Genomic DNA, 25000 nt, shown 5'->3' on the forward strand with positions numbered 1-25000 from the left:
CGAAGCCTTACGTGAGCTCTGGCTAAACCTTGGAATGCATTTTGGCTTTGAATGACCTCTGTGGATTTTGTCCCACATCTTAGACAGGGCTGTCACAATTTTTAGGAATTGCCTCATGGCAAGTATGGACAGGAACATGATCAGATTTTCCACCCAATCTACATTCAGTGTATACCGTTTTTGTACACATTGAACAGGGTTTGGGAATGTAATTTGATTTAACACAAAAACTAAAGTAATGAAGGTCATGAAACTATATTTTTCATTCAAGACGGAGCATGAAGACCAGGTAATAATCATCCCTATGGTGTAGTTAGTGTGGTTTAGTGCATCTTCATGGCATATGATAGACAAGCCAGTTGAGACGCAGTAAAGCTGGATTTATACTTGATGCAAGGGGTTAATGAGAATCTTGTGGTAGATACCTAAGGCTTAGGTTTTGATTTATAATTGAGCATTGGATATTATCAGTTGAAATCAACGCAATGTGCTTTTTTGTATAATAACAACTTACTGATTAAACAAAGACACACAGTTGCAAACACAGGCAGCTGGTATCAGTAAGCCTGTTCTGGGTCCGTGGGGACAGAGTGCACAGGATGTTAACCAGCCATGAAGACAGTGCCTGGATGTGATTGGTTTAGGTGTCTGAAGACATCCGGACCCAGCACACAATAGATGAGCACGATCCCAATTAAAATTTCATCCACTTACATTTTTTTATTTGGTGGGGGGAAAAGGAACAAAATCTTCTCTCGCACTAGATTTCCTTGCAAAGCTGACTTTGTGTGTGCTGACATCTATAATCAATCCTCCAGAACGGGGATGAGGTTTGATACCCTGCTCTCAAAGTCTCTCGGCTGTGGTCCCTGTGTGTCTGCAGCCTCCTCTCTGCTTTCTCCTTGTCTGGACGAGGAGAATAAATTCAGACGGAGGGCAGGCTTGTCTTTTTGCCTTTCAGAACAAGTAACCAAGAGAGCATGTATTGTGAATAAAAGGAGAGAGCAGAAGATTGGTTTTGGGGCGCGGAGATAAGACGAGAGGCAAAGAGCACTTAGTGTACCTTCCACATACAGACAGTGCTGTCAGTGTCCCTGCCGCATACATACATTCGCCTGTTTCACCTTAACAGTCGTGTGTTTGTGTGTGTGTATGCGTTCAAAGTAGCATTTAACAGGTTGCTGAATGTTTAAGTTTGTATGTATACAAGTACCTATATACTAGTGTGTGTGAAGCTGTGTGTGCGTGTGCGTGCATCCACTACTAGACCCATCCTAAATGTTGCCTTGGCAACAAGCTGCCTGAAGTAAATGAGTGTCCTGGCTCTGCTGAGGGATTGTAGGAAAGCAATATGCCAGCGTTCCGCCCCATTAGTTTGACGGACAGCCTGTTTGGCCTATAAGAGGTCAGCTGGCAAGGGCAGCAATATTAGTATTCCATAAGAGAGACCTCGGGATTGGTTTTACTCTGTCAATCTACCTGTGTGTGTGTGTGTGTGTGTGAGTGAGTGAGTGAGTGAGTGAGTGAGTGAGTGAGAGAGACAGTGCGTGGGTGTGTTTGTAAGGATGGGTGGTTGGGGGTAAAGCTTGTCCTGGCATATAACATTGCAGGCATTGTGTGTGTGTGTGCGTGCGTGCGTTTTTGTGTCTGTTTTTGCTTATGTGCCCTGCTGGGGGTTGCAGGCTCATCGCCAGGTAAGCATATCGCCAATTATCACTTCCCAGTCCCCCTACTTTCTTGGCTCTCTTCCTCCCTCTCTCTCCCAGAGTCAGTCAATACAGAGCCTGTGAGGGAGGCATGATAACACCTAAACTGGTCAGCAGCCTGCTTAGCTGGCTGGTCACTGGTTTGCAGAAGCCAAAACACTCATTTCTACCCCCTTTCTATATCCATCCATTCATTGCATCCTTTTGATTCTTTCTCCTCTCTGAACCCCCGCTTACCATTCATCTCCACCCATTTTTTGTTTTTAGCCTCCCTCTCTTCACCTACACACCCTGCTTTACACTTGATCCTCTTTCAAACCCATTTCTCTTTGTCCAACTGTGCTCTTTTCTCGTCTCGTCTATCTCTATCTCTGTGTGAGTCTCTCAATTGTTTTTTTTATATCTGCGTCCCATCTTGTGTTCCCTGGAAGAATGGGCTTCAGTAACAGAAAACGTTGGAGTGATATTTTGTATGGTAATGAAGGCTAAATAATGAATGCTGTTTTTTTTATATGGAAATGAGGTTGACACTTTCAAAAATATTTTTTTCAGTGTCTAGTGATATAAATTAAATTCATGACTAATTCATTATAATCTGTCTGTTGGTGGCATTAAGTGTACCAATTATGGCTGATTGTTGAGTAGTTGAGGTACCATTTGAATGTGACAGTCAGTGGAGTATGAATAGGTATCCTTTGACACTGCAGTGTTGCTAATTTGGTTAGAGCTTCCCCATCTAAATGAGGGATACATTAATACCCATTTATAGTATAATAGATCTATATATATATATATATATATATATATATATATATATATATATATATATATATATATATATGTATATGTATGTGTGTGTGTGTATATGTATATATATGTATATACTGTATATATATATGTATATGTGTGTATATATATGTGTGTGTATGTATGTATGTATGTATGTGTGTGTGCTTTACTTTATTATCTCCAAAGGGAAATACATTTTCAGTGAAGGCAAAGATAAAAGAAACATACTGTTCATGTAAAGAGATGCAGTCCACAATTGATAAGCACACATAGAGGTGGAATAACACAAGAACGAGACAGAACTTGACTGTTTATTATAGAAATAAATAATGGCCTAAATATTCCCACAATGGAACAAAATAGTATTGTCTGCAGCAGGCACGGCGCCAGGATTCCAGTTTTGGATGGGCCAGACCAATTGTGGGTGGGCCTTAAATTAAAAACGTTATCAAATCCCTGTTTAACCTAATACAAATGACTGACTAATATACTGTTATATATATTATATGTGCTTACATAATAAAGATTGTAATAGCTTGATGCTCTTTAAATATGTTGTTGTATTGTAAAAAGTTTCGGTGCAAAGGACAGACCTATCCGCGATCGTTCTCCTTGGTTCTGACCCAAAGAAGAGCACATTGGACTCTCCATTACGCACCATACCTGGCTGTGCTATAGCACCTCTCTCCTAACCTAAGGCCTATCGACTGTAAAAGTGGTCAGGAATCTAATATTTCCCCAAAACATAGTTTAGTTCTGCTCGTATAACATGAGGCCGAATATTTCACAATTCATGTTTAATTGTTTTAAGTTTTCAACAATACAGATCAAGAACACTGCCCGACAGTTTCAATCAATACTCGGCCACAGAACTTGTTCATTGACAACGTCATCTGTAAAACAAGACTCAAGTTATTTCCTACCGAGACGAACTGTTACTTTAGTGTGATGATTCGTGTTATAAACATGTTTTATAAAAATAAATAAATCACATTAACAAGCCCTAAAGCATCATTGGCCATAACGAGAAAACCACGAGGGAAAAACAACTTGACAAATGTCATTAGTTTTGCAGGTATTTAGTCATAAACAGAAGTATGTTTTGGCCTGATGGTGGCACAAGATGAGAAGATAGAGATCACCAAAGTTCAAAATAAAAGTAAATTCATCCTCTGGGCACCACCGGATGTCTATACTGAATTCCATTGCAATCCAATGAGATATTACAGCCTGTGGTGGACTGACCACCCGACCATTGCCATGCCACTAGTTTGGCACATCAGAGACAGTCCACAAATAACAAACAAATATGTGTGACATTGCAGAAATCAATGCTAAGCAATTCCTAAATTCTACCCTTTTTTATTCATTAACAAAATGTTAAATAATTCATATAGAAAAATAGATTTGGTTGATATTGTTCTGTAGAAGTAATACTATTGCCATCCCTGAGCACTAATAGACCTGCATATGTGTCTGCGATGAAGAAGTACAGCTGGTGCAGCTTTACTTCAAACACATCTTTCAGTTGCACCCCCCTCTGCTCATGAATTCCCCCTTCATATTTCTGACCGCATTGAAGTGACAGAACAGTGTCTGAATCTACTCAGTAGCATGCAGTGCTCATGCTGGGCTATTACACCGGCTCCCACAGAGCCAGAAGTTACCATGGTCTGAAAGAAAGCTAACACGAGCTGTCTTCAGTGAATTTAGTTAGAGGGACAGCTCTTTATATTAGAAATGTGGGAGTCACGGAGAGACTGAATAGGTGTATGGATATTTATTAACCCTAATTGCCAGGTTCAGGCTGTGTCCAGAGACGTAGATAAAGTGATTTATTCTATTTTCTCTTCTCATCTCCATTTAACAAGAAGAAATCTTAAACATGAGAAAAACAAAGGCTTCTTCAGCTGTCAAAATGACGTAATCTGCATCTTAAAGGACAGAATGTGTTGGGTGCGAATATGTGTGCCACCTGAAATGTGAAACAACATTAAGGACACTGCTGTAATATGTCTACGTACAGTATATCCGAGACTGCCCTCCCAAGAAGAACATTAATTTCAGCAAGTGCCTCAAAATTCTTTGCTTACATTCAGAGTGAAACTGGGGATGTTACAGTACATGGTCTTTGCCTTAAATCCCTATAGGCCACCATGGCAGGCGCCCTGGATGTTTTTTAAATGAAATTCTCTGCAAAATGTCAACATATGTCATTTGTTCTTTCCTGTAATATGTGGTTTTGCAATACAACATCTATGTTTTTTATCTTTGTGCACTCAAGAACTTAGGTAAGATTAGGGAAAGATTGGTTGAAGCACACGACCGATGTGTTCGCTTTATTGATATTATAACCAAAATCACGATATTATCTTCTTAACCTTAACCAAAGTCATTTTGTTTGCCAAAACCTAACCAAAGGCAAGATCCTGTGTATGAACATTACCATTCTGAGTCCTGCATGGTGTCAGAGTTGGGAGCTTTGTACACCCACTGTCGGCCCTGATCAACGCACTACAACTCGCATGCGTACATAATTGTGCTGTAGCACTTCCTACATTTGAAAACATTGTTGCAACTCAGCATAATTCTGGCAGCAATTATGTGTCCCTCAAAATGTAGATGGCAAAACAAATAAGTAGTATACACTGTTGTACACTGTATATATCTGAATATTATTGTCTATATTTAATTGATATTGTTAATGTTACCAGCCGCTGTGCCAGAGTAAGAATCTGGCTCAAGACTCTGCTTTTCTTTTGAAATAATTCTAGTCACTAGAGGTCTAGTGTAGGAGTCTGGCGTCAATAATTAATAATTAACCCAGAATAAAACACATCTGTCAGGAATGTTTGAGTTTGTCACAGCACTGTGAGACTTGTTAGCACTTGGTGAAAATAGTACAATAACACCCATCCATATGTCACAGCTCAGCTTGTTGGCCTGTGGTTCTGATCTCCGTCCGACTGTATACAGACCAGCTGTTACAGCGGTGAGTTTTGCCAAACTGAGTAGCTCCAGGCAGGGGGTCTGGTGTTATCTGAACGTTATTGTGTTAAGTTGGCATATTGCATGCCGTGCTGAGCTGTAGTGTGCATGCCATGCTGTGCTATGTTGCACTGTGAGCTAAGCACAAGTGTGAGGTTGTGAAAGGCAAGCTCTGAATACTGGCTAGCTCCTCAGGGTGCACAGAAACCAGCTCAGATACTGTGTGTGTGTGTGTGTGTGTGTGTGTGTGTGTGTGTGTGTGTGTGTGTGTGTGTGTGTGTGTGTGTGTGTGTGTGTGTGTGTGTGTGTGTGTGTGTGTGTGTGTGTGTGTGTGTGTGTGTGTGTGTGTGTGTGTGTGTGTGTGTGTGTGTGTGTGTACAAAATATTGCTGGTGTGTGTATATCCTTGTCAAAGCACATGTATTCATTGTGTGCGTGTGGTGTGTGTGAAGAGTCCTTTAGGTGACACACACATATACTGTACACTGCACACACTAACTTTGAAGGAAGCAGCCCAACTCTGAAATAGAGAACAAGTGTGATAAGAAAGAAAGATTGAAAAGAAAAGGAGGGAGGAAGGGAGAGGAATAAGTGAGAGACCAGCAGATGTAAAAATAGTCTGGAGGGAGATAAGGAAACAGGCTAGAAAAGCAGAAACAAATGAAAAAGAAATAACAATTGTACTGAAACGTAAACCAACAATACCTTTTGTTGAATGTGTATGTGCTTGCGGGTGTGTTGTGCATGTGTGTGCAATTAATGGTGAAAACTGGCCTTTTCCTCCAGTCTGTATGAAAGGACTGCAGAGCCTTGAGCTACAGCAATGCTATTTGACCTGACAATCTTTCTGCTTAGGCCCACACAGATGCATACACAATTAAGCTTGTACACATAGACAACAACAGCCATAAGAGCACATATGTATGGGTGCAAATAAGGCTAAAAGCCAAGATTTAGTAACACGTGTTCTAGCAGAGAAAAGCTGTTTGGAAGGCGGTTATTTTAAGAGTTTAATGACTAGGGCTTGGTATTGTTCAAAAATATTCAATACCGGTACAGATATCAATACCGTGACTTCGATACCAGTTCCTAAACAATACTTTTTTTGATACTAAATTTATAAAACAAAAGAAATTATAACATTACACATTACGGCACAAATCTTTTGATCTATTTTTTCAGCTCCTACTGCGTTAGCCCCGTCTCTGTGCATAACGTAGAGTTTTTCCTGCGCGCCTCTACGACGTGTAACGTTAGACAGCCAATCCCAAACATTAATAGATCTTAGTAGAAGTATGCTGCATGCTTATTGGCTCACTGAAGCTGATGAGATTTACTCCTTTAGGTATTGAAATTTGGTATTGAATGACAAGGCATTTTTCAATTCTCAATCATTTAGAGGGTATTCATTCGGTGCCTTATAAGTATTGAATTCGGTAGACAGCCCTATTAATGACATCAGTGACGATAAAGAAACAAACTAACCACTGATCCCTGCATGTTACCATAAGACACCTGACCATGGGGTTTGGGGACCTTTGTGGTGACAATAAACATATGGTTAAGATTGGGGGAACAATGTATCAAGGGTGGACATTGTCTGAAGTTGCACTTTCACACATGTAGCACTCAACAGGTGATTGTCCGTCTCAGAAGCATTCTCACACACTGGAAATACTACTGGGGAGAGCGTGCAGGAGGCAGGACATGACGCGGATTACACCACGCTCACGTAGCCAGTTCATAATTTGTTCAACAACTGAGTCTCTCTCAATTTCTTGAATTAGTCTAAAGACTTCAGCATTGCCCTTACCAACAGTAGTTCCCAAATCTCGTTGTCTCTCCAGTTAGACATTTCCATTGGCTTGTGTAAATGATCTTTCTTCTTCGAGCCTGCACCTCACTAGAATAGGTGTGTTTTCCTTCATTTTTTAGTTGGAAAGGTGATGTTATTATGTTTTCTTAGGTCCATAATGCTGAGAATCATAATAATAAAACTGGTGAGATCAAGATGGTATAAATATTAACTTTGAGGAAATGTGTATAACTGCAAGGGGTGCAAGAATTGTGACTGAAACTGGTAATTGGCACAGCTGTAAAATTGCTTTTCCTGCATCATTGCCCTCATGGAAATGAACACAGTCACGGTCTTTAGATGTGGTGTGGATCAAAGATAGATACAGATTTATGAAATTGTAATTAATAAAGACTAATTGACCAAAAAGTCAAAGTCAGCTGAGTCCCTAATAACACATTAAATGGAGTAATTAACTAAGGCAGTGGCTCTAAAATCCATTAAATAGACTGACACTCAGAGAGACAGATGCTTTGACTTATTAAAAGAAAAAATGAATCTGACTTTATCCAGGTCATTTCAGCACTAAGCTTTGACACCTGTAAATGTGTCTGCTGGACTTCAAACATTTAGACTCCCTCTAAGTAGTCATATTGCAGGGGATTCACATAAGTAGGCCAACTCTCTGAATCTCCTGTCCTCTCCTCTCTAGTGGACGGAGCAATCCACCGTGCTGCAGGTCCAATGCTAAAAAAGGAGTGTGCTTCCCTCCAGGGCTGTGAGACCGGAGAGGCCAAGATCACTTGTGGCTACGGCCTCCCAGCGAAGTGTGAGTATAAAGTGTGTGAGTCTTTGTGTAACTTCCAGCTACTTCATTGTGGTTTTACTGGACTACTTCCAGGTGTGAATGTGTAGGAAAGTGTGAGAGTGATGCAGGGTGTTGTTGAAAAAGAACAAGCAGCACTGTTGATTTTCCCAAGATAAATAAAGGTTGGACAACTTAATGAATGGAGAAAAAAAACATAAAATAAGGCTATTCTGCTGTCCTAATATGCTACAGGAACATTTTTATTCTTCTTCACAGAAACATACACAACTTAATTTAACAATTTTTTCTAGATTAGTTTTACCTTCCAGCTCAAACTCAACCCCCAGCAGAAACTCCTCTAAGTATCCACAATAATGTCACAGCCTTCCATTTATAGCAAAGTAAATGGCACTCAATTATTAAGTGGCACTCCATTGCGGCATGTATAATGTGATGAAACTTGAGATTCAACCTGACAGAAAAAGTATTTCTAGGTGTTTTAGTTCCAAAAAAAAATTCTCCTCCAGCTTCCCTGACGTCTAAAACACATGGGGAGAGCCTCGGTACTTAGTGTAGACATAAAGAAAAATTGAACAGCAGTAAGTACACTCTGAAAACTAGTCTCTTCCTGTTTCTTGATACTGACAGGTGACCTCTTGGAAGGGCTGCAATTAACTATTATATTCATTATTAAATAATCTGTAGAAGACTATCTTTTTTATTAAATCCCCGTTGGGAACTACTGGATTAATCGACTAATTTGTTTAATTGCTGCTTGGAAGTGCAGTGCTATAACATCGCAGCAGAGATTGCTTAATACAAAATGCGGCAGAAAGGAAATATAGCAATGAAGTCACCTCTTAGTTTAACATGTCAACAAGACACTGAGGGCTAGATTTACTAACACTAGCGCAGTTTGCGCTGCGTCTGTTTATGCGAGTTCGGTAATAGCGCACGCTATGCTTCCACATTTTGCGTAGTATTTATCAACCCTGACACCCATCAGGCAATTAGCGTCTTTCTCCGCCCACTATACCGTAAATTGCGCTGTAGCGAAGCGGTACTTGTGCTATGATATGGCTGAGAGCAGACTGCGATATTCCCACTGCTGATGCTATGACTGTTTGAAATGATCCTGATGCCGATATTTGTAATGTAGCGAGGAGTTTAACAACTGCTGGAATGGGATGTGAACGCTGAGTGGGAGATTCAATTTCATCTTTGATTTCTTCCAGTAACTCTAATATTGCATGGCTGCTTGATCTGTAACGCTAAATGATGTTGTGTTCACTGACAAAGTGTGATTCTTGTGTTACAAATATTTTCAGCCTCGCCTATGTCTTCATCTTGCTCAAATTACTGTTGCCATTTCACCAGCGGCATAAAGGTCTACGAGGAAACCCGATTGTGGCTGGTTTAGACCTGCTTTTAAGAGGCAGAGAATTTCCCCTGCAGAATAGAGACACGCTCTTACTGACAGTCTTTGTAAATACCACGGAATATATAATTAGGCGCACTTTGCGCTTATCCTCCCACCTTTTTGGGTGGAACTCCCACTTTCCCCGACCCCCTCCCACAAACGCGCATATTGAAAGCGCAACTTGTCTCTTCTCGCTCATGTGGCAGACAATCTGCGGTTTTACCCAAGTGCGCCCTGTTTGTAAATAGCCCGCATCGGTTACGTCCGTCTTTGCGACCAAATAGCGCCTGGAAACAGGCGCAAACGGCTTGATAAATCTAGCCCTCAGTACCAGAATTCTTACAAAATTTGATTTCTTAAAGAGGAACTGTACCGATTTTACACATCTAACTCTGTTAACGGGTCTTGGTAGTGCTACTGCATAATGTGAAAATAGTTGTATAAAGCCTTTTGTGGCTCCAGAGGGAGCTGTGTTAAATCTGGTAAATTGCCTCAAGTGATGTCACTTGAGTGGATGTCAATTGGGGGTTAAGACTAAAGTTTTGAAAATAAAACAAATCTGGAGGTGTGGAGTTAGAAAGAAGTTGTTGCTGTAGCAAGCTCCTCATTTTTGCTTGAGGCTAGTGGCTCGAGGCTACATTAGCCGCTACTAGCATAACCAAAACCAAATCTCTTACCCAACTGTCGACAGTCGGGTTGCATTGTGGATAATGTAGGTGACAAGAAAAAGAAGAATGTGTGTGGAATAAAAAAGGCGATTTCTCAGTTTCTGCTGTATTGATTTTAATCCTTTCCCATTGTGAGTCCGACAATGTTAGAGCAGTGCAGTGCTAAATAAATGGAGTGATGTGACAGATTATCCATCATAAAAGTCTTTCAATAACATGCAGAATATACTTGTCTCATACGTAAGTGTTGCACACAGCGTTCCCTTCCTAATACGTTAAACAATTGCCGCCTGCCGCCCCTCATTTTAAACATGATCTTTTGTGAGGAGCTAATCATAATATTGCCCACCACTGCAATGGCTAGCACACAGCATGACACCAATAGGTATTGCAATAATGCAATCGCCAAGCTTTGTATAATGTAATGACCCCCCAGGTGTGTGTGTGTGTGTGTGTGTGTGTGTGTGTGTGCGTGCTTGACTGTGTGTGTGCGCGCGTGCAGGAGTGTGTGTGTGTGTGCGTGAGAGAGAGAGAGAGAGATTAAAGGAACTCTGAGTCTGTGTGATATCAGCTTATGGCTCCACGGAGAGTTTAAGTTCACAGTGAAAGAATGAGAGAAAAAAAGAGAAGCGATGATAAAGGCGAGCTCAAGGCAGAATGGAGAGCAGGAGTAGAAGAGATAGATGAGGAGGGAGTGGGAGAGTGGTGAAAGAAATAACACATAAAATGAAGCAGCGTGGAGGAGGGGACGGGTTTGAGGGGAGCTGAAGACAGGAGGGAATTAGTAAGAAGATGAGTTCTTACATTGTCTGCTCTCTTTTTGTTGGTTAACTTTGTGTATGTTAGCTGTAATATTTGTACACGTGGGAGTGGATGCTGCTGCTGCTTGTCATATGTGTCCTTAAGTGTGCATGTGTATTACTTTTATGTTGATACAGTTGATTGTACGGTCTGGTCGTGTGCATGTGCATATTGTGTTTACTTACTTGTGTCTGTGTTGCAATAAGTGTAGTACATCAGTGTATACATTGTGGGTTGCCTGTAAGGTCTTATCACTCTCTGGCCTGTAACTATCTGTCAGCATAAGATCTGTGTGACTGACTATCTCTCTGACTCACTGACTGACTAACTGTGTGTGGGTGCATTCATATGTGCATGGACGTTACCAAGTATGTGGTATGGAGACTGGCTCTCTCCTCCCAGACTCAATTTTAAGTCCCAAGAATAATTCAACATGCATCTACTCCAATGCTTAAACACTCACAACAGTGCTTGATTACCTCTCAGCAGGAGGGAGAGAGGCGAGACAGCAACAACACAGGGAAGGCAAAGGCGGGATAACAAAGCAGGCAGAGGACTGTGTGAAGGCAGAGCGCTGCCGTTGAAAAGAGAAAGAAATGAAAATGAAACTCGACAGGAGAGAGGCAGGGAGGTTGAGAGAGAGGTCCAATCTCAAAGCCAACACTTTGATTTGTATGGGCTTGCCACCAGATGTGGGATTTAAAAAGCGTCAGACTCACGAGTTGCCAAATGATCCAGAGGACCTGCTGTCAGTCCTCCATACAAAGTGTCCATCAATGATCCCGCAGCCACTTAGCCAGCAGCATCCCAGTGGCGTAACCTAGCAACACCCGGAGCGCATGGCACACTACCGCTGCTGTTTAGCAAGAATTACAATTTGGGGGTGTTGACAGATGACAGCTGGAAAATTTCAAGCAGGCCCTGTCTAAATTCACATATTAACCAAAACTTAAAGGCAGTTAAATCAGCAATCTGCAATGTTGGGGCATATGAGCCTCGGTAATTAGGAGCACTTGATTAGGTTAACGGTTTGATATCAGTCTGCCTGTGTGTGCATAAAATGATCGTGTTGCTTACTTGTGAGCCGGCTGTGTGCTGTAAGATGTGCACATGTGTATAGTTGTGCACTTGTGTGTGTTTTGTGGTTGCCAAACAGGGGAGCGTGGGCTGAAAGTGTTGTCCAGGCGACCCAGCGCCCCAGAGCTCACCTGTGTACCGATAAACACTGCTGCAACCCTACTAACCTGTTCCCCAGTCGGCCCTAGCTCCCCCGCCGAACACACCGAGATACAACAGCGTGCCACACTGGGGAGGGAAGGTGCCGGTGGCGGGTCTAAAAAAAATGAGAGAGAGAGAGACAACATGAGGTCAGAACCATAATAATTTACATCCAGTAAAGGCAGCACTCTGCTTTAGTAATGTCAGTGCAGACTTACAACCTTGACAACCTTTAATTATTATTCTGGTGATGAACACAGGATTACAAATACAGTGCAACATCTGAAGTTTAAGACAAAAAGTACTCCAGGCAGTCAGCTGCACACCTTAATAATTTTCTATGAAGGTAATACAAATACCTTGCAGTTTGAGCAGTAAAAATAGGTCCAGCGGAGCAATATACATTCTCTTAGCTCTGTTTTGGTCTCTACCAAAATACTTATGCTTCACTATGTTCACCAGCTAACTATGTTTGTCTCCTGTTTGGTGCAGGTAGTCTACAGTGGGCTTTTAAAGAACCTTTCTTGACAAAAGAAGCTGCCTAGCTGAAAACATTCCCGATGTTGCTCCGTAGAGCTAAGGGAACTGCAGAATTGAGTGATAATTCTTAATTAAAGTAAGCGGTCCATTGTAAATATGAAAATATTGATTATAGCAGCTTTAAGATTAGTTGAAGTAATAAACAAAATACGAAATTGATAACAACCGGCAGCACTCATCCTAAAACCCCCAAACCTCTGCAGTCACATTTTTTCTGCAGGAAAAATGTCTTGACATACCTTTCTAACATCGTTTTCTATCTATAAGTGTGCAAAGCTTTGTAGCACAATTGCACACATTGCTTTAATGTTGTCCCTAATGCTTTCTGTTTGCAGTGTCTCAAATTTTGTAGGGAAATTGGTAGAGAGTTAAGGATACTGTTTGGGGAGTAAGCGGGAGTAGCACAGTTGGAGGTGGAAAAGGATGGAGGGAAAACAAGATGAAGATGGAGATGGAAAGGCCCATATGAAAAAGTGCTGAAGGAAGTAGAGAGGTACAAAGCAAGAGCGATATCACTCTGTCAAAAACTGGCTGTTATGCTCCCCTCTCTTCCCTCTCCTGCCTTCCCTCTACCAGTTCCTGTTCCCTTGGTGGCCAATTACCGTTAATTAAAATCCTCACTGCAGCTCTCCCAGACTCCCCCTCTTCCTCTCCTCCAAGACCTCCATCTCTCTGCTTCGCCTGTCGCCCTGTCGCTCTCTGATGTCTGTTTCCCTTTCTTTGAAGATGTGGTGTTTCTGCCCGTCGTGATCAACAACTTAAACACCTTGTTTCATCATGTTCTTCTCATCATGTTCTTCACATCCTCACCTTTCTATCTCTTCCCCTCCTCATCTTTTTTCTTTCTCCTTTGTATCCCGCTCTCATCCTCTACCCGCCTTTCCTTTCTCTCCCCATCTCACCTCCCTCACTGCCTCCCCCTCACTTCGTATCATCATCAGCAGTAAGGGTTCTTTAGTAGTGCCAAGAGACTTGACAAGGCTCTGGGCTAAACACTGTAGCACTCAGACTGTGATACCTTGCTAGTTGGGGGAGATTTTTTTCCTCCTCTTTTTTTTGACAAGGTTGTCGACATCTTTGCTTCTTCCTGCCTCGGCGTCAGCAGTGTGATCCTTCTAGGTGTTAAAAAGTTTAATCAAAGCTGCTGCTGATGAGGAGGAGCGTGATGATGATGATCACAGCAGCCCTGGTGTTAATTCATTCAGTTAATTCATTCGCCTTAAAGGAGAAAAAGGGATAAAAAAAAAAAAAAAGCTCCGGTGTTGCTTGGCTTAGGGAAAAGAGAGTTGGAGTGAGGGAGTAAAGAATGTCTATGCTGCTGCTCTCTGATGAAGAGAATTATGTCCGCTCCTTTCAGCATCGGCATCTCGTTCCCCCCCTTCTCGGTCCACTCTTGTCCTTCTGTTTAGAATAACTGCCCCTCTGTCTTTTTCAGAGAAAGGTGGAAAGAGATAGGGAAAGCCTTTACAAGACCTGAGCCCTCCTTTTGTGCCAAAGGCCCGGGCCTGGATTTAAGAGCTGTGTCCGCCTGGCTGAGCACAAACTGAGGCCTAGCACACAAAGGACCAGTTCGCCTTTTTTCTGCCTCCTGCTTTAAAGGCAGATAAAGAAAGGCGAGGGACAGATGGAGGTATAAGAAGAGAGAGAGAGTAAGGGGAAGGGAAAGGATGGACGGATGGATGGATGGCCGTTGAGTATGAAAAGCAGGAGCAGTGACTCGTGGCCTCCCAGGTAAGAATGGTGAGAGGCCATAAGGGGGTGGGTGGAGGCGGGACAGAGCCAAAAAGAGGGGTAATGACAATTGGCAGGAAAAAAAGCTGGAACGGCAGATAGAAAGAAAAGCCGGGGCGGATGTCACCGGATGGCACTCAGTCAAGTTCACTAAAGGCTCACGCCAGTGTGACGCCCACTTATGAAAGAGAATGCGCGTCCCCCCCCACACACACACACACACACACACACACACACACACATACACAGGGTAAGTGTGCATAGCAAATGAGATGTGTGATGAATATAGTTTGAACTGCACTCAAGTACAAATTTACTTGGCTTCTCTCCTCCCTGTGTTACTTACTGTTTCCCTTCCTCGTCTTACCTGTCTGTTGTTTCTTACCTTCACTTTGTTTCCTTTAGTTATGTTACTCAGCCTGTTTATTATTGTTTTTCTGTGAAGAAGATCGTTCAGTCATGGGGCCTTAATAAAACAAGTGTAGCCGTATGTTTTCAAAACGTGTCTTAATGCCATCTGTTAGCAACAAGCTTTTGTGTTATAATTAGGTCAGACTGTGTTTTTACACATTGATACTTCTTAGTATCTTATTCTAATCTATCTGATAAAAATGACAGTATTCTCAGGTGGAAAACAGGATTAAACCACAGAGGACATTAGCTCTTTGAGGGGCTGTCAGATAGGACAACTGACATACAAGAGAAAAAGACTGTGAGAAGAGTTTTGATGAGACTTTGATGCAACTAGTCAGAGTAACTTTTCAAAGAAAGAAAGAAGCTCATGCACAGTCTTTCATTTACTTCAAATCATTTTTTTCACACATATGTTTACTACATTTTTATGCAAGTATTTTAATCAGGTTGGCTTCAGAGAAATAGGACAGGTAGATCCATGTGGACCAGTTTAATTACACCAAATATCTCCTTTATTAGAAACATCACAAATCAACACTCATATACAAGACTGTGTTAGTAATTTACTTCAGTATTACCATTACTTGTACTGTATTTTGAGTTCTAACACACTATTCAAATATTTTACTTTTTACATTTGTCATTTGTCATACAGCTTTGGTTAATAACTTCTTTACAGATTGAGATTATTTAAAAAAAATAAATAGAAGATGAGTTTATTAATATGTTTGCGAGCACAGACTCAACCAGCTGCGACATTAGAATGCTTTTAATTAATTAATTCATGCATGAGTGATAGTAATCCAGAAATATAACAAATATCTGCCTCCATAGTTAGTAAACTTTTAAGACTTTAAGTACAAAAAATTGTATCTGAGACATTGTTGAAGGAGACAAAGGTAAAGAGAGACTGGAAGCATATAGTATAAACATCATACACATAATATGATACATAAACAGTGCAATGTAAATAGTGTAACTCGCTAAGCTGTAGAATGTGATTCCTTCATTGGATGAAAAGTCAGAAATCAATATAACATACAAAGCTGCTTGGAGATTTAAAAAAACAGTTGTTTAAAACAAGTGTGTTAGAAGAGGAGGGAAGGACAGAAGGAAGAATTGGACACCCAGTAAGAAAACTGCACAGTTAGATTAAAGGAGACAAGGCTACAATCAAATCATTGCACGGAATATCTTATTGCGATCTGATGAAAGATTGTTGTTCAGACCATTCGGAAATACGGTCTGCAGGGTAAAAATCAAAAGGCCCCACATCTGTTTAACAATAGGTCATGATTCCCTCCTCTGTGTGGAAGATCCACTTTTTCAAAGACACAATACGTCGCTGAAATGCACGATCACAGAGTAATGACAGCCATTAATTCATATTGCACACTAATGTTCATCTGCAGGCAGTTTTAAATGTCTTCTTTACATATCATAAACCGACTTGCTACACACTCAACACATGCACACATTCATGTAATGACAATTTGTAAATATTTAACCTGTAGCAGGATGATAAAATGTGGCTGTTACATGCTTATTTTTGTATGCAACTACCACAATGATGGATGCTGTTAGGTAGACAGCATAAAACTGCTTGTTGGAAAAAATGATTGTGCCTGTTATGTGCAAAATCAGCATGAAGGATCTGGTCTGTTAGATTTCTCCCTCATTAATCAACAAACAGAGCCAAAAACTGAAAAACACCAAGAAAAGGCCACTGTACTGATGTGAGGGTAATTTGATTGGTCTATTTATGTGGGTCCACCACCACACGGGATACTTTGCTGATTTAAATTAAGATCTGTGTCATGGCAGTGTGTGCAGATGAAAGATAACGCAGAGCAAGTTTAAAATCAGCAAAGTATCCCTTTTAATAATAGATAACACTTGGTTATGATGGTATTTTGCCCTTTACTGTTTTGTTTTTTATTGTCCTTATGATGTATGTTATTCTCTCCACAAAGTGGTGAAATGCTGGATTGAAAATGTTTCACTGCAGCCTCATGCGGCTAATGTAGCCTCAAGCAGAGATGAGAAGTGGACTCTTAAAGTAACTTGAGGCAATTTATCTTCTATTTCGTGCAGCTTCCTCTGGAACCAGAAAAGGCTTTATACAACTTTTTTTAACATATGCAGTAGCACTCCACAAGACCTGTAAACAGACTTTAAAGTTTAAAATTGGTGGAGTTCTCCTTTAACTCTTTGTACAAAGCCAGGTCCATACAGAAATTGTTGTTAATTATTAAGCAATCACATGTGGGTATAATGTTTGAGTGTCCACATACTTTTGGCCTTGTAGTGTCCTCTATACTGCTGGGCGTTTAAAATTCACTTAAAAGAGGATTCAAAATCTCTTAATCCGTTATCAAAACTAAACAAAAGCCTCACCGAATTACATAGGGCAATTGTGTACATTTTCAGCATTTTAAATACACACACATACTTTCAGAAGACCCACATCCACTTTCTCCCTTTAACACTGGTCTTCACACACACTCTATAACACACTGTCCAACACACTCTCTCCTTCACACATTAATCCCTCACACATCTTAACATGCTCCGCTAGCTTTCCATCTCCCCATTGAGCTCTCCCCCCCGTCTCCTAGGAGGAGGAGGAGGAGAAGGAGGAAGGGGTGGTGTTGATGTATGGTGGAACTAAAGCAACCCTGCCGATCGATAATGTAAACAGGAGCGAAGAGAGGCGGTAAATAAGGCCGGCTCCTGACAGAACTGTCTACCTCAGGTGACGGAGAGAGAAGGGAGAAAGAGGAGAAGTAGGGGAGAGAGGGTGAGAGGCATATCTAATAGAGGAGGGGAGGAAGAGAGAGACAAGGATGCAGGAAATAATGGAGGGATGAGAGAGACAAGTTAGGAGAGGGCGGGACAAATGGGGTTTGAAAAAGAGAAAGGAGAGGAGGAAAGGAAGGGATGATGGGAGGATGAGGTATGATGGATAAAATAGAAGAAGAAAGGATAGGTGACAGAGGGATGGAGGAGAGGGTAATGAGGCGAGGGGAGAGGTGGGATGACTGGATGAGGTAATGGTGAAGGAGGGAGGCAGAGAGAAGAGTGACGACAAAGGACGCTGAGAGTGAAACGGATTGAGTGAAAGGAAGGATGGAGGAGAAAAGAGGGGAGAGATGGAGGGGAGAAAAGATGATGGAGAGGGCAAGAAACAGCACTGGTAAAAAAAAAAAAAAAAAAAAAAAGGGCAGAAAAACATAATTGGGTTAGCAACGAGGAACAATTACCAATCACAGATTAGAAAGTGTGTGTGTGTGTGTGTGTGTGTGTGTGTGTGTGTGTGTGTGTGTGTGTGTGTGAGTGAGAGAATTCAAAACCGTGTAGCAGTGACATTTAACAGATGAAATGCAGATGAATGACCACCAAGTGACCCACTGTTGAGCCGCATCAGCACCAAAACACACACACAGTACTGCACACACACACACACGACCGAGTTGTGAACCTGGCCTCCGCTGAGTGGTGCGTTGATGCATCGGCATGGCTGAACCACTCCTCGAGAGCACATGCTCACTCTGGGTTACTTAACTGCTGGAGTAGTTCAGACTCAGGAGGTGGAGAGTAAACACACATGTGACAACGCAAACAATCACACAGACAAACACTGTTATATTATGATTACATTGTACTCCTTTTTGCGTTTGCACTGTCCCTTTTCTGTGTTCCTTCATGCGTGACTGCATGTTTGACCACGGTAATTCAGCTCGTGTCTGAGTGTTTTATCTGCAAATTCCCATATTCTAATCTGTCTCTGCTGCTATTTGAAGATACATCTGCAGCTTTCTCATACACTATAAATACAATTGTTGCTGCTCACCCAAGTGGTGAATCACAATAGTGATTCATCCTATAGCCAGTTCTTTGAAGCTACTAAATTTGCAGTTTTAAACCAGTGTTATTTTGTCCTGATGTGATAGTATTCTATAAGGTTTTCTAATGATGTCTCAGCAGCTTCAGTATTGTACAAAATACAACATTAAGCTGTTTTTTAAGGTATGTCGACGGCCTGATGTGTTGGTGTGTGTGATTCGTGTCTGTGTGTCGGGCGGGAGGGACGGAGTCAGTAGGGTCATCGAGTGTGATCCTACCATTACAGATTACAGATGTTTGTCTGACTTTGACCCATGTCAGCTCTAAGAGGATCATTACTGCTGAGAAGCTGTAGTCATGAGCCGTCACTCACACACAAAACAATCACACTCTTGTTCTTACACAGAGCCTAATGTTGCATTATTATATCCTAAACAATATTGACAATTCATTAGGAAAATCCAGGGAAACCTCTCAAATCATATCATGAATATCCACCTCCACTTTCATGCAATATGAAGGAAGTGATATTGCGTAAACCTTTGATAATATATGCTATAGGAAAATATTAGTGTCTCAATAGCCATGTTAATGTATAAACAGACTTTGATTGAAGCACTTACTATTCTTTCTGTGTGGGTTTGTGCACTCAGACTAAGTGATTTCTCAGGGACCACACTCTTTTTAATCAGAGCAGTTTGAAGGACTGTCATGTCAAACAGACAAGTTTCTTTCAATTCACATCTGTGGACTGCACTGTAAGCAGCACCAGTCTTTTTTGCACACTTTCATCTGCACATTTCTGGTCTTAGGGGGACACCGAGGCATCACAGCGTATAGTTTTTGATAAGTTGCCATTGGTGTTAAGCTCCTCGTCTCCTGTGTAATGATTGCAGGAGGAGTATTTTCTGCTGAAAGTGCTGCTTTACGCAGAAGAGCAGAAGAAAGAAATGCAAATACTGTGTGACAAACCCACAGAGAATTATCAGTCGGCTCTTCCGTTCCCTTCAGCTATATGCAGCGTTTTGTACTGTCTTTCAGCTAATTGTTTTGGCTTTACGGCCTTTACTGATTATGTTCACTCTAACTGCTCTCACCAGCGCTACTTTCAAACGCAGTTGTGTTCAGCAAAAAAAAGCTCTAAAAACCCACTGCTACTGGATGATGAATGTAGTGGAGCATTTAGTAACTAAAGAGCCACATATTTTCCCTCAGGAGTTGATAAAGACCAAAAACAGAGCTAAAAGATATTGGACTCACATGGGTGTGTAAATAATGTTTTCTAAGATGTTTGACGTATCAGCTTTATAAGGTAATATTATGTAAGTTTTGTGTTTGTAACTTGTTGCACTGTCCACAAATGGCCAAAACAAGTCAGTTATTGTAGCTTTAATAGTTGAAAAGGTCTGTTCATTTTAATGTTAATGCTGAGAAAAATAGAGAATTTCTAGGGCATATTGTTTTGCATTTTCCCTGAAAACAAAACAAGTAAAAGTAAGTAAGTTGGGTTGCTTTGCAGTGTAGGCAGTTGTTGCCAATGGTGGAACTTTTTCTGCATGATTTTCTGCCATTGAGTCAGGCTTTTAACCTTCTGAAGGGATGTGCACATGCGTCTGCATTTCAGAACAGCCAATAAGAACGCTCTCTTTGAGATGACATGTGATTGGCCAAAGTGTCCCTCACGGCTAGATTTTCTAAAGCAAGAAAACAGATCCAAGAGGAGAAGCAGAAGTCTTTTTTTTTCACAGACCAGTTGAATTACAATATGCTTATTTTTGTTAAGGTTGTTATGGAATTTTTCCCCAAAACCACAGACAAAAAACTGTCTACCCCACCTTTAAAGTGATGGTTCGGAGTAATTTCACCCTAAGGTCCTTTGCACCTTGACCTTGAGCCAAACAAGCCCCCAGAAGCTGTTTTCACCTGGGTCGAACATTGGGCGAGTTAACTTTATCAGCTGAATAGCTTAGTGCAGGGGCTAATGGATCCAAGTGTGTATCTTGTACATTACCCCACCAATAATGCCCAAAATGATACCAAACTTCTACAGTAGTACAAATAGGTTATGCACTCATAAAACGATGGATTGGAAAGTTTGTAAGGAGTTTATTTTAAATAACACTTCTGCTCTCTGCTGCTGCTGCGAGTACCAGCAGTGCACATACATAAAAATAAAAACTCTATGTTCTTGTACTAATCCACCAAACTTATTGAAAACATTTATATAACAGTGTGTAAACATGGAAAAAAAAATGGGCACTGTAAATCAGGGACCATATCTTCAAACTCACAAGTAGTTTCCTGCATGTTGCCCTTCTTAATCAGTATTACAAACAGAAATGGCTAAAAGCTAATTCGGAAGATTGATGATTTTAATCATGCCAAATTGCCAAAATGTAAACAAATACAGGCTAAAGAAACGGTGCTCAAGTTGTAGCCCACAACATAACTCACTGAATCCATGTACTTCCTGTTTACATCCCTTGAAGCATTATGGGAACTATACTTCCAAACTGGACTTTTTTTCCTATTTAAATTATAAATGGTTTATACCTCTGTGAAGCTGTTACATCTGTTCATATCTGTTATATCAGTTTAATATCACATTATCCAAAAGACATATATAGTTCTTCTCAATTTAAATTAGAATTGAATACAGTACTACAGTGAAAATCAGCTACACGCATATGTGACCAAGTGTGAGGTTACATGTTTATTGATAGACAAAAAATTGGAGGCGACTGGGCAGGTTTGAGGCTCTCATGGGTTGTTTGGTGTCAGTCAAATCTAGCAACACTGCAGATCAGTCCAGTAGTGTCACAAAACTGGCCCTTGATTCCAGACTGAAGCATCAAGATTGATCTGTAAAAAGGAGAAAACTAAGATTATTTCACTCCATTGGTTACTCGTAAGAAAAAAGTCTCAAAACTAAATTAAATGTGTTGTTTTTTCCACGTGTGCGTAGAGGTCCGGCTAGGTCTAATCACAGCGTTGGAATTCACACTGAGAGCAACACGCTGAGCCTCATCAGAAGGTGTTGTATCGTCGGTGCGTAAGGCTGGTTAAACCTCATCTACTCTCTGTTCTCACTCAGCTTCTGTTTGTGAGGTCCTCTGTTTCCTTCCTTTCTCTCTCCCTCTCCCTCTCCTCTGTCTTCAATTTTAATATACTTATTATACTTCTTTAATTTACCATTTGTTTAATCATCAGTTCAATTGAAATATTTTTAAGACCTGGGAAGAAAAAAACAAGTCATTAACTTGACAAAGAAAGCACACACAGTATGAAGCGTTCCAGCTGCTAAATGACAGAAAAACATGAAAAATAAATTGGACAAAGTAATTAGAAAAGGTGAAAGACATTGTTGCTGTAACCTTGCTTGCACACTTTTTAATTTGATTAAAGTGTGTAGTTCCATTAACAGTCTAAGTAAAATGAATCATCATTTATGTGAGAATCATTTACAATCAGCTGGTAGACAGACATGATACATCCTCTGGCAGCCATATTGGACGTCATCAGCTCTTGGCAACAGTGGCAGCTCATAATACTGTTTGGTCAGGTACCTTGCAGGTAGCAAAACAAAAAAAACAGCAGATTTCAAACTATTGCCTTCATAATTAATGACAAACGGCAACAACATTCTTTTACAGGTGTCTCAGGGTTTCCTGCCCAGTTGATATTTAAACATTACTTGTGTGCAGCATCTAAACCAGTGACAGCAGTGCCTTTATGGCTTCCCAGGTGTGCTGTCAAAATCTGACATTAAATGCTATTACTTTACTGTTTACTGAGAGCTGAGGGCATGTGTGTTCAAATGAAAATGACTAATGAAGTTAAAACTACATACAAATTCAGTCTGTTATGGGGCAAAACATTGCTGAGTGAATTGTAAAAAACATGCCCTGCCGTCCCCCTAACATGCTCACAATAACAGCCTGGCTTGAGGGTTCCTGTTTGTTCTCATGTGTGCGTTCTGTTTTCCTTCCCTGAGGAGAACATGTTTGACTCACCTGTAGCTGGAAGATCCCATGATATTTAAAGCAACACCAAAGATTATTTTGTACCTTAAAATAATGTTTTCATAATCGTTTCAGTGGTTCATCAACTCGTAACAGGGTGAACGGCACTTCTGCATTCGCTTTGCGGCCCTCTATCAGCTATAACCGCAATGCAAGTTTGCCAGATCGGGTAACGGATCTGTAGTTCGAATGAGACATACGACAGCGGTAATGGATGGACAATCCCGCTTCCAACCTGTAGGGGGACCAAAGAGGAAAAGTGCTTTGGTGTTGCTTCATTTCATTTAATTTCATTTCATTTATTTTTATTTCAAACAAAAACCCATAAGAGAGTAAGCTTACATTTCACAACATGACATGGCATTGTTTTAGTCTCAAGCTTTTGACTGTACTTAAAAACCATCATCAGGAGCAGTTTGGTGTCAGGAAACCACAGCTAAATACCAGGTGTTACAGCTGATTGCATCAAATAGACTGACTGTGTCACAGACCTACACAGAGGTAAGATAATACATGTCAATACATCATTTCACAACTCCTCATTGTACAATGTATGAAACTCTTGATTTGTCCTCTCCAAACATAAGAAGACAACGACATTGGCTGCAGTTTATTTTTTAAATGTGTACACTGTAATGACAATCTCTTTTTAAAACAGTGTATGGTACCTTTCTCCCTTAATTGTCAGTTGAGACACTCTATACAGCTTTTCTTCTGTTCCTGCAGTCTCTTAATCAATAGCTAAGCTTTTATGTTTAAAGCTCCCTCTGGTTGGAATAATCTACCTGTAAGTATTCCCTCTATATAATCTTTTTCACTCGTTCAAAAATACCCTGTCTTCGTATTATAGGATCATCAGTTGTACTGATAATGACACGCCACTATAATTTTATTTTTTTTTTATTATGTTTAATACTTAATGCAATCACTGACATTAAAACGTTTCTATTATCTACGAATGAATGATGCGTTGGTGCTCTGCTTGGAGTATGATCCCCTGATTTAATATACACTATACAGGACAACTCAGGACCAGTTGTGTGACGGCAGAATTGGTGACATTAGAGTAAAAAATAGTGTGCATTAACAATTTAACACCATATACACTAAAATTGGGTTTAATTACATTGAACAGTGGATTTTGGCTGACGTTTTCAGGCACTTCTGTATTAAAAAGCATTGATTGGAGATATATATATATATATATATATATATATATATAATATATACATATTGGAGCTTTCAGATGATCAAACTTTCCCAGTCCTAATTACAACATGGACGTTGACGCGAAGGCCATTTACAAGTCTTAAATTCAAAATTACAATAACTCTGACATGACATAAACATGCCATTATTTTCTAACAAACCAAAAGTCACCTGTTCCAGCCAAAACACCAGTTTCACAATTAAATTAACTGATATATTTGTAATTCACATCAACAAAGTTGAGCAGTTTTAGCGTTAGTTAATGAGATAGACGTTTGAGAAACAGTTCAGGACTAAATATGTATATGGACTTTTTATGTAAACACTAAAGGGCTAAATGTTTCTGATTCATAATTTGTATTAATTTTGATAAAAGTGAGACTATAACATGGCTGTCATAATACACACTGAATAAAAGGGGAATTTTACTGGGGAGATTAAACTCAGGAGATATTTAACTTATTACGAGAGCGAGGGGTCCCTCCGTACCTAATACGTATCTTGCATTATTGGTACTCCCATCAAACAATGCAAGCTAGATGGGGCAAGATTACATCAGATCCTTTCCCAGTTATCAACGGGGTTAGACAAGGTGGAATATTGTCGCCTGTTCTTTTTAATTTGAATATGGATGATCTTTCTAGGACATTAGAAGTGTGTAAAACTGGTTGTATGGTGGGAGATAGGCGTATTAATCATCTGATGTATGCAGATGATTTAATTGTTATGTCTCCTTATAGTGCTGGCCTACAACAATTGCTTAGTGTCTGTTCAAACTATGGACTACAGTATGACATCAAATTCAATGCAAAAAAGAGTGTTGTAAAGTTTGGCAGAACTAAGGAGAACGGGAAGCTATGCTTTCCATCTTTTTATTTGACAGAGCAAGAGCTAAATGTAGTTACTAAAACAAAATATTTGGGCCACATTATTAGGGATGATTGTTGTGATGATGATGACATACAGCGCCAGTGCTGTAAATTATATGGACAGGCAAATATGTTGGCACGTAAATTTCATATGTGTACTGAAGAAGTTAAAACGTC

The 25000-nt window shown here is 40.5% G+C and overlaps 1 protein-coding gene across 2 annotated transcripts in view; it reads left to right on the plus strand.

Moving 5' to 3' along the window:
* Nucleotides 1-25000, plus strand: part of macrod1 (mono-ADP ribosylhydrolase 1) — a 100523-nt gene that overhangs the window by 62098 nt on the left and 13425 nt on the right. For both annotated transcript variants that reach the window (XM_028588884.1, XM_028588882.1), the window contains exon 5: nt 7990-8106. In XM_028588884.1, the coding sequence (XP_028444685.1) occupies nt 7990-8106 (117 nt within the window). The remainder of the gene's footprint in view (nt 1-7989; nt 8107-25000) is intronic.

Source organism: Perca flavescens, chromosome 10 (assembly GCF_004354835.1).
Source record: "Perca flavescens isolate YP-PL-M2 chromosome 10, PFLA_1.0, whole genome shotgun sequence".
Lineage (NCBI taxonomy): Eukaryota > Metazoa > Chordata > Actinopteri > Perciformes > Percidae > Perca > Perca flavescens.